Here is a 16,317-nt window from a genome sequence, read left to right on the forward strand (position 1 = left end):
TTTTTGAGACTGGATATTGCTGTGTTGTCTGGGTTAGAGTGCAGTGGCATCATGATAGCTGACTGTAGCTTCAATCTCCTGGGCTCAAGAAATCTGCCTGCTGTAGCCTCCTGAATAGCTGGGGCTACAGGTGTGTGCCACTACACCCAGCTAATTTTTCTATTATTTGTAGAGATGGGGTCTCGCTCTGTTGCTCAGGCTGGTCTTGAACTCCTGACCTCAAGTAATCCTACTGCCTTGGCCTTCCAAAGTACTGAGATTATAAGCATAAGCTACCATGCCTGGCCTATATCTTAGACTTTAACCCCAAAGCATAGGATCATATATTTACAAACCTGCTTGAAATACACTTTTCTCTAAAGAGAAAAAGAGCACATAAAAGTCAAATGATAAGTAGAGAAAATTGGAAAGGTCTCAGTGAAAAAGCACCATTTGAGCTTGGAATTTCAGGACAGGGTAGGATTTGAACACATGGAGATGAGAGAGGCGACATCAGCAAAGTTCAAAGGTGGGGACATTTAAAGTTTGTGTATTAATTTGGTTGGAGTACATGGTACATGAAGTGGAATAAAGGGAGACAAAGCTGGACCTTGAATATTAGGCTAAGGAATATGGATTTTATGGGTAAATAACAGCAAGCTACAAAATATTTTAAAGCTGTTGGCAATATGTAAAATGGATTGGGAAGGAAAACACTAAAGGCATTGAAGATAAATGCAATAGGTACTGTAGGGATAGAACAGGCAAGGCTTAGTAAGTCACTGAGTATTGCACACGGAAAAACGTGACAGGGGAATGCTTCAAGATTAATCTGGTGCCAATGTGTAGGGTAAATTAGAAGAGGAAGAGATTGGGCTAGGCAAGCTAGTTAGGAGTTTACTGAAGAAGTCTTGATGAGAACAAGCAGTAGGAACAGGAAGGAAAGGTCAGTTACGACTTAAGTTATGAGAGAAAAATTGATGTGGCTTAGTGATGAAGTGGGTGTAAAGCAGGAGATGGCTGAAAATGACTGAGGTTTCAAGCCTGGGTGACTAGACGATAGTGGTACTGCTATTAACAGAAAAAAGAAGTTAGAATGAGAAGTTGGCTGGCGGGGAAACATCACAGTGAGAAACAGAAAGCAAGAGAGTTATAACAGGAGCTGGCTTGAAATCAGATTTTAAAAGAACACATGAAAAAAGGTGTAAGAAAGAATAAAAAAATCAAGGACGGATTTAAAGAAGTGTGGCAAAATTATAAAAGATAGGTTTAGGAAGGCTAAAACTCTAAATCTTATCACACAGTAGGTACTCAAAAATATATTGAACGAATGAGGTGCAGTTTGTGAAAAACTTGTCCTGTATAACTGCAGTCCCCAACCCCTGGGTGTGGACCGGTACTAGTCTGTGGCCTGTTAGGGACTGTTAGGGACTGGGCCACAGAGCTCCACCATCCTCCCCCAACTCCCAATTTGTAGAAAAATCGTCTTCCATGAAACTTAGGGTGGGGGACCCATACAGCAGGAGGTGAGCAGCAGGGACAATTTACAGCTGCTCCCTATTGCTAGCATCACCGCCTGAGCTCAGCCTCCTCCCGCCAGCCCCCATCCTGTGGAAAAACTGTCTTCCATGAAACCAGTTGGGGATGCTGTTCTATAATATACTGCCATGCAGGATTTTTGCTGCTTGGAGAAAATATCATGTGAAAAGCAAGAAGGAATTGACATTTAAACACTATTTTGCTTCTCCGTTTTCCAGAATAGGAGAGTGGTCTTTAATCTGGATAAGGTGAACCAGAGTAGAAAGAACAGTAGCACAGAATGAGTAAGGAGCTGCTGTGAGTACCCAGCCACTTTAAATGAGTTTAAGTCTGGTGAAATACAGAAGCACGGGGTGTAAGTGAAGGGAGAATTTGCCTCAGTGTTGTAATTTGTATTTATCTGGCTACATGCAGAGTAGGGAATTTAACAAAGAATTTAAAAGCATGGGTTTTGTAGTCAAGAGAACTAGGTTCAAATTTTGACGTGGCCACTTTGGTAGCTATGTGACCTTTGATAAGTCACTTGGTCTCTTGAGGCCTCAGCCTTCTTTATTTGTAAAAATAGGGACGATAATCTCTACTTAACAGAATGTTGTGAGGATTAAATGAAGGCAAGTATGCAAAACCCTTGGTAAGGGACTACTATATAGTAAATGTTCCAAAAAATGGGTATTAGTGATGGGTAACTTGTGATTTTTCCATGAGAGAGGAGTGATAAATAAGTCTCTTCATCCCTAAAACAATGCCTGGCACATAGTGGTCTGTAAATATTTGTTGAATGAATGAATGAATACATATATACAAATCCTCAAACCCAGAGTTCAGTGGCAAAGAGACTCTGATCATGTGTATGTAAGCCAGGATGGAAGGGAATACTCCTTCCCATCCTTATTTTTAATGACAACATAGTATTTCATTGTTTGGCTGAATTATAGTTCCTATAATCCCCCCATTTAGATTTAACCATTTCTCTATTTAGGAAATTTATTGTTTCCAACTTCTTACCACTGTAAATAACACTGACATGAACATGCTGGTACATACATCTTTGCTCCCTTTCCTGACTCTTTTCTTGGGCTACATTCCCAGCAAAGGTGTTGAAGAGTATCATTTGCCAGAAAATTTACACTCTTTCTGTAGTATATTAAAATGCCAATGTATGTTTAAAATATCAAGTACCATAAGAACGTATTGAAGCCAATTGGGAGAAATTCCTCCTGAGTGATGTATCACGTCTGAGATTCTGAGGAATTGGGTGGAGTAAATAGTCAACTGAGCTGTTAGGTACTAACAGTCACAACGGGTCTGTTGTCTCTGCTCTGCAAAGACAGGGGATGGGTGCTCTTCAGATAGGAAACAGGAACTCAGTGGGTGGATCTAAAACAGAGTGTGGGCTTTGAAACAGGAAAAAGAGAAGTCTGCTTCTGATAGTGAAAGAGATGCATTGCCATGCTGTCATGGTCACCCATATCCATCCTACTAGGTCAAACCTTTACTCTGTGTCTGTCTTGTATTCTATTTGTAGTTGTTTTATTTTGCTTTCTAAGTGTTACATTAGTTTCAAGCATGTGCTCTTTATTTTTTCCATTTCAGGGAATGACATTCATCTAGTTGTTCAAGTCAGAAAGCAAGCAGTTATCTGATACTTCCTCTTTCTCAGTCACTACATCCAATCCTTCACCGAGTTCTGATGATTCTTTCTCTAAAATAGTTTTCTAATTGGTTTACTCTTCTCCTCTTATCTTCCAAGGTTACAGTCCAAGGCACTAGAGGCTGAGGAAGGAGGATCACTCTTGCCTAGAGTACTGCAATGCCCTCCTACATAATTTTCTATTCTCCATTCTTGGTTCTGCTAGTGTATTTCCAAACTTCTGGCTAAGTTATATTTTAAAAATTTCAATAGATGATGTCATTTCGCATGATTTCTTTCCCTACTTAAAGTCCAGAGTCCTTAATTTGGCCTACAAAGCGTTGCACGATTTGCCCCCTGCTCACTTCTCCAACCCCACCTTTTCCCTCTCTCTCCTTTGTTCCAGGTTACAGTCACAATCGCTTTTCTGTCCTTGATTCTTAGCTCTTTCCATCCTTAAGGTCTTTGCACATGCCTTTCCCTGCACCTGGAATGCTCTTCCTGCCAACCCTCACCTGGCTAATTCCCACTCATCTAGCAGGTCTCTAATAAATGTCACTCTCACAGAGAACTTCTCTTGTAACAACCTCTTCTTTTCCTTTATAAACTCACAATTAAGAACACACACACACACACACATATATTTCTGTCTCTTCTATTAGAAAGCAGGTTTCTTGAGGTCATAGGTAATGTCTATTATGTCACCACTGAGTAAATATCCAGGGCTTAATGTAATGTCTGCCACAGACTAGGTGCTCTTCATCTATTTATTTATTATTTTTTTGAGAGAAGGTCTTGCTCTGCCATCTGGGCTAGAGTGCTATCGTGTCAGCCTAGCTCATAGCTACCTCAAACTCCTGGCCTCAAGTGATCCTCCTTCCTCAGCCTCTAGAGTAGCTGGGACTACAGGCATGCACTACCATGTCTGGCTAATTTTTTCTATTTTAGTAGAGATGGGGTCTTGCTCTTGCTCAGACTGGTCTTAAACTTCTGATCTCAAGTAGTCTTCCTGCCTCGGCCTTCCAGAGTACAAGGATTACAAGTGTGAGCCACTGTACCTGGCTGGTGCTCTTCATTTAAATGAACCATAATATCCAGTATAGTGTTAGGAAGGAAGTGGGTTTTAAAATATGGTTACTTATGGAAAATTCTCTGTCGTCATTTAAATGTTAAGCTTACAAAATCAGGGATTTTCAAGTTTTATGATATATAACTGAATTTGGGAATTATTCTCTATAGCATGAAACACACAAAGGTAAGTCAGATTTACTCCAAATTTTAGAGTATTTCTAGTTTTTTTTTTTTTTTTTTTTTTTTGAGACAGAGTCTCACTTTGTTGCCCAGGCTAGAATGAGTGCCGTGGTGTCAGCCTAGCTCACAGCAACGTCAAACTCCTGGGCTCAAGCAATCCTACTGCCTCAGCTTCCCGAGTAACTGGGACTACAGGCATGTGCCACCATGCCTGGTTAATTTTTTCTATAGACATTAGTTGGTCAATTAATTTCTTTCTATTTATAGTAGAGATGGAGTCTTGCTCTTGCTCAGGCTGGTTTCAAACTCCTGACCTTGAGCAATCCGCCTGCCTTGGCCGCCCAGAGTGCTAGGATTACAGGCGTGAGCCACCACGCCCGGCCTATTTCTAGTTTTTATTCTGTCCTCTTTAGGGTTAATGCAGCTTTCGAATTAGGGCATCATTAGTTAGCTGCTTTTCTATGGTTGGTACTTTAACACTATTCCTCTTTCTCACCTGGGGACGTGGATACTCACCAGCAGGCTATGACACAAAGCATGGAAATGCTGCTGATTTGTCTCTAGCTCATCCCAGTCCAGCTGCCAACAGCTTGTGGGTCTGAGGATGAATGGGAGTCCATATGTCAATGACTCACAGATCCCACTAGATTTTAGAGCCCTGGGAAGAGACAATGGCAGTGAAAGACTCCTCAGTGATATCTAGAACCTCTACCCAGATTCACTTAAATTCAGCTTAAGTCTACACTACTATGAGAGCTTTTAGATTAGGGTCTGTGAATTATTCATCTTTGTATGGCTAGTGTCTAGCATAGTATTGAGCACACAAAAGACTGTCAAAGCTCAGGAACCTGTGCACAGGCACTGTGGGAGGAACTAGGAAGCAACGTGGCCTCTGCCATCGTTGCTAATTCTACTCTAGAACTACTGCTAATTCTACTCTGGTTCCCCCGGAAGAAAGAGTTCTATTAATAGTACTTAGAAAAACAGGAGTGGGCAGGGGTAGATTTTATGTATCACTTATTCCATAAAGGTTGGATCTCTGTCCTGAGCTTAAACATAGTAGGTACTTAAACATTTACTGAATGGATAAACACCTTTCTACTGATCTCATCTTTCTCTGTGTTCAGAGACTTTCTGGATTTCCAATTCTCACCCAGACCTCAGAGTGTTCTACTATAGCACTTCTACCATATGTTCATTTGGCCCCCATATGCTGAGTAGCTGACCCTCATGCCATACCTGTAACTGCTACTTTGGAAATGACTGTTGCTTGCTTGACACTTAGAGATACTGTCTATCTCTGGACTTCCTAGCTACGAAACCAGTAAGAATAGCATTTGCATGGATTGGGGAGGTTCCCTTCAACCATACTTGATCACTTGGAGCTTGTAACGAGAGGCTGATGACTGGGAAACCATCTGGTAGAGTGTGCTGAAGTCTCCTTTGGGGTCATCCATTTTCAAGGTGCTGTCAGCTGTGCCAGGGAGCAGGGAGGGGCTGAGCAGTCGCTCTTGGAGATCACATTTCAGGCACACTACAATAAAAAGCAGCATTGCAGGAGGGATTGTGGGTCACAGGTTACCAAGGCTATGCATTATGAGAAAACATCTGCCACCCATTCTACCTCTATCAGGCAAGCAAGGGATGGGAAAAGGCAGGGGACTGGAAAGTGGAAAGCTTGATTGGTTTGGGAAGGTAAAGCGGGTCTGGAACCTATAGTATCTCTGTCACTCTGTGCAACAGTTAACTCATTTTCTGGGTCTGACGTGGTTTTTACTTGTTTTACTTCTGGGCTGGCTGAGCAGTTGTCTCATAGTGAGAGATCCGGTTTGTGACCCAGTCTGAGAGGAACATGCATCCTCTGTGGAGAAGGCAGCTAATGCCAAAATATGCAGGGGCCCTTTGGCAATCACAGAAGGAAATCTTGCCTCTGCTGCTTCCCTGTGGCAAAGCTTTGGCAAGACTGTAGGTCATATGAAGAAGAGCAGGAAAGCAGAAGTCAGGCAGTCAGGTGACTGTTGCTGTTTCTCTGTGGGTTCTTCTAGGGACATGGGGTGGGGGAAATAAGTTCCTGAAATAGTTTATTTTTTATTTCTCAAAGAAACCGAGTAATGACCTTCTGGGGCTGGGAGCATCACCACAGCATCAGACAACAATTCTGAGGAGGGCTTAGACTAGGTATGACCCATTCATGTAGGAATTATACTCTGCTACATTAAGCTCCTGCTCCAGTAGGTACCTTCACATGCCACAGTGGGCAGTGTTCTGTTGTACTAGGCTTGAAGCTTTGATATTACAAAGTTTTTCAATAAAATGTATATCTGGCCTGAATATTGATAACAAATTTGTGAATATATGAATGCTGAGTACTTGTGAGAAGGATAGTTGATGTTAATGATTTGTGAAATGACTGTACTAACTGCAACATGAGGTAAAAACAAAAGTAGAAATAACAGAAAGAAAAAAAAAAAAACCCCACCAGAGTGGCAGAATAGATGTCAGATCCAGCTGGCCCTTCTGGGCCCAGTGATTAAGACCAAGGCATTAATTCTTGGTGAGATTGCTCTTGGATGGCCTGGTGTGTCCCAGGGCCCAGGAAGTCAATAGGAGGGACTTTGTCTAGGACTTCAGCTTCCTTTCATTTCATCTGTGCCTGACTTCTCCATTTCTGGTTTCTAGGCTTTATGACTGGACAGCTGTGTTCATCTGGCTGAGGTTCTTAATGCTGGTGACAGTAAGAATCACCTGGGGAACTTCTAAAAAGTACTGTTGTCTGGTCCCTACCCCAGACCAGTTAAACCAGGATCTCTGAGGGTGGAGCCCAGATACTGATATTTTTAAGAAGTTCCTCATGTGATTCTTACTGCAGTCAGGTCTGAGAACTGCCCAAACTGTAGCCTCAGCAGAATGTCCCAAAGCTGGGAAAGTTGTTTTAGCCGGGCTTCAATCTAGAACCAGGTGTGCTTCTCACCATTCAGAGCCCAGGTGCAGAGGTGCCAGACCCCAGACCAAACAAGAAGACACTCATCTGTAGCTGGATTGTGCATTCTTTCTGTCAGAGGAAGGCCCTTGTAAGGAAAGCACCTAGAGATGGGGTGAAGGGCCCTAGGCAACCCCAAAAGCAGGTGGTGTGGGGTGGAGAACTTTGTAAGGGAGAGTCAAAGTGCACATCTGAGGTGCACTCCTCAAAATAGTCTATAGGAGTAGAACTCAGGGCTTTGTTTTATTTTGTTTCATTTTTTTTTGTAATGAGCCACAGGTCCAGAAATCCATGTGTGGCAATGTATCAGTTTTAAGAATAATAGATACCTACAGTATAATCTTTATTAAGGTTTTTTAAAATCTCAGGTGAGTCACATCCTCCTTAGAGGAAGCCTAATTTCCCCAGACCTCATTGTAACTGTGTCTGAATATCTGGATTCTAGTGAAGACTTTTCCAGAAGAACAGATAACTAGAATCCAGATATAAATTCTACCATGCACCCTGAAGACATGCATATTTCCAAAAAATGATTACAGATGGAGATAAACATTCTGGCTGTGACTGTTGTGCTGAAAGCCTTGGGAAGAGGGTAGAGAAGCCACAGATTCTGATTAGCACCATGGGCACATGCCATGCAACAGTGCAAGGCAGTCTGGCAGGTGTTCCCGGCCTTTGAGGGCCCCAGCCCTCCTAATGAGAAAAGTGAATTTCTAGCCTCTTCGTTCAGAATTGCCCAGCATGAGGCTGGTTAGTATAGTAGATAAAGACCCAGGGTCTGAAGGCAGATAGGCATGGGTTTGATGAACATAGTCTGGGCTGAGAGTGGTCAAATGTACACAATGTAGATTTCTGATCCTAAGGGTTAAGACGGAGTCTGGAGTTGCCTGGCTTCAAATCCTGGCTCTGCTATTAATTTTCTGTGAAGCCCTGTGAAAGTGTTTAATTTCTCTAAGTCTTAGTTTTCTCATCTGTAAAACAGGGATAATATTGTATTTAATTGGTTCTAAGATACATTTTTTTTCACATACTAACGTCTCTGTATATGTCTTAAAATTGCCATTGGCCAGATACTCTTAGCCCTTATTTAGTACTCTAACCTAAAAGAGCTTTCTCAATAAGGATAAAATAATACTTGTAAGTGACAAAGAGCTGTGTCATGTTGAACTGGCAGTGTTTTCTTTCTTAGTGTACATAAGATAGTGGTATACCTTACAACTGATAGAATCATAGATTCAACAACATATGGCAACAGTATCTACCTCATGGTGTTGTGTGAAGATGAAATGGGATAATGCAAGGAAAAGAGTTAACTTATGGCTTGGCATGGAAGGAGGGATCAATAATGTTAGCTATAAAGTAGCTTCTGTATAAAGTTGCCAACAACCTTAAATAGGGAAAATAGACAAGTGAATTCCAAAGGATGGAACAGGATGGAAATTGGTACTGTCAGCCTTGGACAAAGGGGGTGGAAAGAAGGTGCTGGGAAGAAGACTTTATACATGAAAGAGAGCTTAAAACCAAGTTAAGTTGTCAATGGCATTCTGGGCCCTGGGTTGAAATGGGGGAGAAGAAGAGACCTGATGGCTATCCCTAGAAAGAAAGGGTCTTGGCAAACCATAATCCTGTCTAGTGACACTCCAAAGGGCTCTTCCTTATCCTGAAGAAACAATGGTCTTAAACAGTTCTATTACAGCTGAAGAAAAGGGAGATACACTGTCAATGGCCAATAGAGAGCCTTCAGAGGAGGTGGTAACCAGAGTGGGCTGTGTGGGAGAGGGGCTTTGGTAAGCACCACATCCAATCCAGCCTTCAACCCTCAGTGATCTCCTTAGCTACTACCAATATTCTGTTCAGTGATAAAGATGGGTACAAACTCTCACCCCTAAAGGAGAAGACACACTTTAGTCCTTTCCCTTTTGAGCTAGGCCCTAAGGATTCACCTTTCCCAAGCTCAGCGTGGCCAACTAGACTGATGGACCCATCTGCAGGCCCTGCTACCCTGCGTCCTGGGCCAACCTTCAAAGGGGAGAGAATAGAAATGGCCTTATTACTACCACCTAGTGGGACATGGAATGAAGTGTACCTGTCAGGCAGAACAATATCCAAGTTGGCCTGCTCAGAGCACTAGATTGATCTCTTGGTTTCAATAATTGCCTGAAGTGCTTTGTGAACATGCCCTGCCTCTGCAGTTGCTTTAATTTTCCCCAATTTGCTGCCTCTCTAGTGGGAAAATTTCTATTTAATCTTGGTTTGCTTCCTCTCACCATAGGCTCTGTTGATATTGCCGAGGTGCTGGCACACCTATAATTATAATGCCAAGAATATTTATCACATTAACACTGAAAATATTGAGAAAAATATATGGTTCATTGTCCTTTTATGTAGTGTAGTGATGCCCTATCATGGAGGTGTCTAAGACTTTACCCCTAAACTAACTGGCCCTTGGTGGCTGGGCTTAATTAGGCTTAGCTTTTTTTTTTCTTTTTTGTTTTTGAGACAGAGTCTCACTGTGTTGTTCAGGCTAGAGTGCCATGGCCTCGGCCTAGCTCACAGCAACCTCAAACTCCTGGGCTCAAGCAATCCTTCTGTCTCAGCCTCCCAAGTAGCTGGGACTATAGGCATGTGCCACCATGCCCAGCTAATTTTTTCTCTCTATTTTTTAGTTGGCCAATTTCTTTCTTTCTTTTTTTTTTGAGACAGAGTTTCACTTTGTTGTCCAGGCTAGAGTGAGTGCCATGGCGTCAGCCTAGCTCACAGCAACCTCAAACTCCTGGGCTCAAGCGATCCTGCTGCTTCAGCCTCCCCAGTGGCTGGGACTACAGGCATGCGCCACCAGGCCCGGCTAATTTTTTCTATCTATTTTAGTTGGTCAATTAATTTCTTTCTATTTATAGTAGAGACGGGGTCTCGCTCTTGCTCAGGCTGGTTTCGAACTCCTGACCTTGAGCTATCCACCCGCCTTGGCCTCCCAGAGTGCTAGGATTACAGGTGTGAGTAGGCTCAGCTTTCTAACTGGTCATGTTTTAGAACTTTTCTTCTTACTCCTCATGCTCCTCATGCTTATACTGCACAGCCTCATCCAATCCCTAAGCCTCAACTACTACTCTGGATTCTTATGACTCACCAATCTAGAGTCCTAATCCCAGACAAGGACTGTCATAGCCTATATCTTAGGCTATATCATAGCCCATATATCTTTTGGGGGTTTTATACTTGGATTATCTCTGGCTCTGGAAATGTTGTTGAAACACCGTGAAGGAAGAAGAAGATGGATGTGTTCTTGGTCTGTTCCACTGTTATGCAGCCAGGCTTTGAAGAAAATCTCCATGCTGACAGTATCATTGTCTATAGTCTGAAGGTCAATGTCAGTTCCCAGGATACAACTCTCTGCAGAAGAAAGGGAAATAATTAATTTTTAAATTGTTTAATTCTTTTATTCTTTTGTTGTTGTTGTTGAGACAGGGTCTCACTCTGTTGCCCAGGCTGCAGTGAGTAGCATCATCACAGTTCACTGTAACCTCAAACTCCTGGGCTCAAGCAATCCCTACCTCAGCCTCCCAAGTAGCTAGGAATACAAGTACATGTTACCCACCTGGCTAATTTTTATTATTATTATTTTTTTGTAGAGATGGGGCTCGCTGTGTTACTCAGGTTTATCTCAAACTTCTGGGCTTAAGTGATCTTCCCACACCGGCCTCCCAAAGTGCTGGAATTACAGGTGTGAGCCATCACAGCTGGCCTGTTTAATTCATTAATTGTGAGTTTTGAAAAATATAAAATATTAAATGCACCCATCTTTTGACCCATCAATTGTACTTCTAGATATCTAGCCTGAGAGACATTCTTGGACAGTTCACAAAGAGATATTTGTAAAGATGTCTAGTACAGCATTTGTTGTAATAACAAATAATCAAAATCCCAAATAGGAAGCAATTCAAATGCCCACCAGTAGGGAAGAGTTTCCATTATGGTACACCCAAACTGTGGGGTATTATGCAGCTGTTAACAAAGTAAAGTGTACTGACATGGAAAACTAAAAGACAGTAAGTGAATAAAGGAAGTTGTAGAACAGATATAATATATGATCCCATTTATATAAAAATAAAACTATCTGCCTAAATACATACATATGTATGTAAATGTATTTAACAAAGTTCTGGAAGGCTACCATCCAACTGTTAACAGTGGATAAGGAGTAGAAATGGAGCAGGGTTCTGAGATATGTTCCCTTTTTACTGTTTATACTTCCATACTGTTTGAATTTTATTGGAACATTTGAGAATATAAAAACAACTCAACAATTATACAGCAATGCAAACTGAATACAAGGGGGACTTCAATTTCATGTTGTCTTACAGTGAAAATGTGTTCAATTATTACTTCTGTTATAAAAAGTGAATTAAAAAAACTAAAAGAATGATGGATTCCTGGGCTCCACCTTATGATACAGAAGCAAGCCTGAAGCATTAGTCATTGGCACAGTGGATCTCACAAGTGTGGTCAGCAGCAAAGAGGATGGGGATGTTCTGGGTGGAGTGTGATTTAATCCCGAATCCAAAGGAATGGGGTAACAAGGCTTTGCTGGTGTACTTCCACCTTCAGGCAACACTCAGTTGGGATCTGCATCTGCAGGGAAGTTCAGTTATAAGGTAGTGGAGGAAGCAGAGGAAATGAGGCAAGAGTTGGAAAGAAACTGGAGAAGAACCCGGCTTTCTTTGCTTCACCATGAAGGAGTCTCTGAAATACTTTTACAAAGAGCCTAAGAAAAACCAATTGCTCCAATGAATTAACTTCTGTGTATGACTCAAGGACTCCAGGGAGAAGGCTGGATTATTTCTAGAACGACATTCCTGAGGACAAGTCTGCAGAGGTGGCAGACTTTCCACAGGGAACAAAGGGGCTTCAGTCCAATGCATTGGTTCCAACACAGGGGAGGTGTGGTGAGATTTAGATGACTTCATATCATATTTAGCAACTTACCCTGCGGCTGAAAAGGGACACCTAATGCATTCCTCTATGGCCAGAATGATTAAAACTCTATCTTCCATGAATCGTTATGAGGATTCATTAGTTAACTAGTTATTTCATTCATTCCATCAGATATATGTGGCACTCTGTGCCCTTAAGGAGTTTATAAAACAACATTAATCTTGACCACTTCTCCTCAGACTCTCATCTGCCACGTTATGTTTTAGAGTACTACAGTGACATATATAAAGTAACTGCCAGTGAATCTTTCTTCTTTTTTAGAGATAGGGACTTACTCTGTTGCCCAGTTGCCCAGGTTGGACTATAGTGGTGTGATCATAGCTCACTGCAGCCTCCAACTTCTAGGCTCAAGCGAACATCCTACCTCAGCCTCCCGAGTATCACAGGCATAAGCCACCGCACCCAGCTAATGTGAATCTTATTTTGTCACAGGCAAAACAAGGAGCAATTTAATTTTTCTGAACCTGAAACCTAGACTTTGACTTGAGTACAAGTATGGAAATGACTGAGCAGCTTCTCTTCGGTGAGACGAAACAGTTTTTAAAGCACAAGGGAGCAGTTATAGAAATAAAAAATTGAGCAAAGGAGCTCAGGAAGTAGACAGGATAAAACTGCTCACAGTTCAAATGACAGAATTTTGGAGAAGAGAAATAAGTATTTCTTTTTTCTTTCTAGGGAAAGGGTAGAAGATTAGAAACTCCTACCATGGACAATGTGAGAACATAATGCAAAGTTATCTCCCATTAAGAATCTGGAAATAAGGCTGAGCATGGCAGCTCACACCTATAATCCCGGTGCTTTAGGAAGCTGAGGCAGCAGGATTTTTTGAGGCCAGGAGTTTGAGACCAGCCTGGGCAACATAGTGTAACCCTGTCTTAAAAAAAAAAAAAGAAAAAAAGAAAAAGAAAAATTAGCCAAGTGTGGGCACACATGCCCATAGTTCCAGCTACTTGGGAGGCTGAGGTGGGAGGTTTGCTTGAGCCCAGGAGTTTGAGGCTGCAGTGAGCTATGACTGAGCCAATGCAATCCAGCCTGGGCAACAGAGTGAGACCCTGTCTCCTAAAAAAAAAAAAAAAAAAAAAAATCTGGAAATAAGAAAAATATGGGGTTCCTCAGACAATTAAACCATAAAATCAACACAGAGTGGTGAGGTCAGTGAAAAAGTTACCTTAAGAAGTGAGAAAGGCTTATTGATCATAGCAAGATTTGGCTGTAGCCTTATTGATGCTACTGGCATGTCTAAGGAATGAATGTATCTATTGGAAGGGTAGAGGGCTAGCAAGAAATGAAGCACAGAGAAGGGGAGCAACATGGGCACATGCTAGCATCACTAGTCCACGCGTGGTGCAGAGAAGGCATGCTGACTTGGTGACGTGTCCCACTGGCAGGGATATGTTTGTCATGTTTCTGCTCTTGGTGATTATGGTGGTTATGGTTCTGGCTTATCCCTCATTCTTTTTTTTGAGACAGAGTCTCACTGTGTTGCCCAGGCTAGAGTGAGTGCCGTGGCGTCAGCCTAGCTCACAGCAACCTCAATCTCCTGGGCTCAAGCGATCCTGCTGCCTCAGCCTCCCGAGTAGCTGGGACTACAGGCATGCACCATCATGCCCGGCTAATTTTTTCTATATATATTTTTAGTTGGTCAATTAATTTCTTTCTTTTTTTAGTAGAGACGGGGTCTTGTTCTTGCTCAGGCTGGTTTCGAACTCCTGACCCGCAATCCACCCACCTTGGCCTCCCAGAGTGCTAGGATTACAGGTGTGAGCCACCATGCCCAGCTTTTATTCCTTATTCTTGAGCTTGGGAAGGTGAATGTGTCTCTGTGAAGGTGTTGACAAAATCAACTTTCTGATCCTGCAAAGCTAAAGAACCAGGTCTGAAGGACAGCCCCTGGATGGAGGAAAACACCATGCCGTTAGGTCCTTCCAGCAGCCAGTCAGGCAGCCACTCTTCCCTGCTGACACCCAATCAACATTCTTATGTTCTTTTTAACTTCTTAAAATACACGTTTTGGAAAGCCACAGAGCAGAGTTGTTTCCTTTGAAAAAGTTCTCACGTAACCTGAATAGAAGCGCTGTGCTTTGAGCTTGAGCCTTTGGTTTTACAGTCACAGAAGGGAGTGAGCACCCTCTCAGGACAGACTACATTATCCAAACTAGAGACTAAAATGTAAATCAGAACACTTCAGAGAGAGAACTTCTTTTCCATTTTCCCTGTCACTGGTCCAGGCATTCATTTCCTTGTGCCTGGATTATGGCAGTAGCCTGTTAGCTATCCTAGCAAACTCATTTCTTGCCCTCCAACTTCTTATGTACCACTACCAGTTACAATAGTTACTCTTTCTGAAACATAGTTTCATCAGATTCCTCCTTTGCTAAAGAGCACACACTGCCTTCCTGCTGTCACTCACTCATCCTGTACCTATTTGTACTACCCAATATTCCACAAGTGTCCTACCCTTCCTTTCCTTGATACCTGTCCCATTTAAATGTAAACTCTTCAAGGGTAGGAATTGTTTCTTTTTACTTGAATCCTCCCTATTAGTGCCTTACATAGAGCTGAAGCTTAGCAAATGCCTGTTGAGTTGAACAATTGCACCCTCCTCCTCAGCTCTCATTACTTTTTCCTGTAACTCTTCTGCTTCAGCTAAGACTCCCTGCCACGTGACTTCCTTCCTTCCTTAGTGCTTTTATTACTCTGTCAATCCATGGCCTGTATCTCCCCCAGAATTCAACTCAGGACAGTGTCCAGGAAGTTATGCTTAATTATATCCTCCCTTATCTGGCTTTAATTATCACCCCCTGGGTATCTGTGGGCTTCATTTGGGCAATATTAATCACATGTGCTAATTTGTTTCTTCTGAAGGATTTTTCTTCTTTTCGTGAGTTTATGAGGCGATGGGATTTAATGGAAAGACCAGGGTTGAACTCCTGGCTTGAAAGTTGTTAACTATGTGATTTTGAGCAAAGTGGGACAGTACAACTTATTTCTTAGTTATAGTGAGGCGAGAAAATGTGAGATGATTATCTATGAGTGGCATGCAGATAGAGGATTATCTATGAGTGGCATCAACAACTGTCATCTTCTTCCTTCTCTCTCATTAACAAAATGATTAGTTCTTATAGGATAATAATATACTTTCCTTTTTAAAAACTTTTTCCCCGGTTGTTTCCCTTGGTCACTGCTTTCTGCTCACTGCTACCATACATAAGAACACCAACACTTGGTATGTATTGTTCCTCACAAATACAACTAAATGTGCTAAACCTGGGGATCTGGGGGACTTCTCAGTTCTTAGACGTTGAAGAACAACTCCTGCACTGGCTGGAGAGCAGGGCACGGTGCTCCGGGTGAATGAGTCATGCTGACAGCATGAAATAGAAAGGTTATAGGAGTGAAGCTGCCCCTCTGTGTCTGAGTGGTTAAGATCAGTGAGTGAGGAAGGCCTGGTTCCCGGCAGCCCAAGCTGCAGCCAACGTTCACATTGTTTTTGGACTTATCCTGCCCCCCTGTGGCCACAAGCAGTAATATCTTTTACTGAGCTCAGCTTTTCTGGAAGGTACACAATAATGGGAAAAACTAAGAAAGCTAAATGATTGAAAGTCAGGTAATGCCAAAACAGACCATCTCAGAAGGAACCTTAAAATTGAAGTACGTTGGCCAGGCGCGGTGGCTCACGCCAGTAATCCTAGCATTCTGGGAGGCTGAGGCGAGTGGATTGCTTGAGGTCAGGAGTTTGAAACCAGCCTGAGCAAGAACAAGACCCCGTCTCTACTATAAATAGAAATAAATTAATTGACAAACTAATATATATAGAAAAAATTAGTCAGGGATGGTGGTGCATGCCTGTAGTCCCAGCTACTCGGGAGGCTGAGGCAGGAGGATCGCTTGAGCCCAGGAGGTTGAGGTTGCTGTGAGCTAGGCTGACGCCATGGCACTCACTCTA

The 16,317-nt window shown here is 42.4% G+C and overlaps 1 protein-coding gene across 1 annotated transcript in view; it reads right to left on the reverse strand.

The window, feature by feature from the left end:
- The window catches only part of M1AP (meiosis 1 associated protein), an 80,749-nt gene that overhangs the window by 12,732 nt on the left and 51,700 nt on the right, over window positions 1-16,317 (reverse strand). Inside the window, exons 5-7 of the mRNA XM_012788595.2 lie at window positions 10,596-10,769; window positions 5,771-5,933; window positions 4,916-5,057 (exon numbers count right to left, since the gene is read on the reverse strand). Coding sequence (XP_012644049.2) covers window positions 4,916-5,057; window positions 5,771-5,933; window positions 10,596-10,769 — 479 coding nt within the window. The remainder of the gene's footprint in view (window positions 1-4,915; window positions 5,058-5,770; window positions 5,934-10,595; window positions 10,770-16,317) is intronic.

Source organism: Microcebus murinus, chromosome 3 (genome assembly GCF_040939455.1).
Source record: "Microcebus murinus isolate Inina chromosome 3, M.murinus_Inina_mat1.0, whole genome shotgun sequence".
NCBI lineage: Eukaryota > Metazoa > Chordata > Mammalia > Primates > Cheirogaleidae > Microcebus > Microcebus murinus.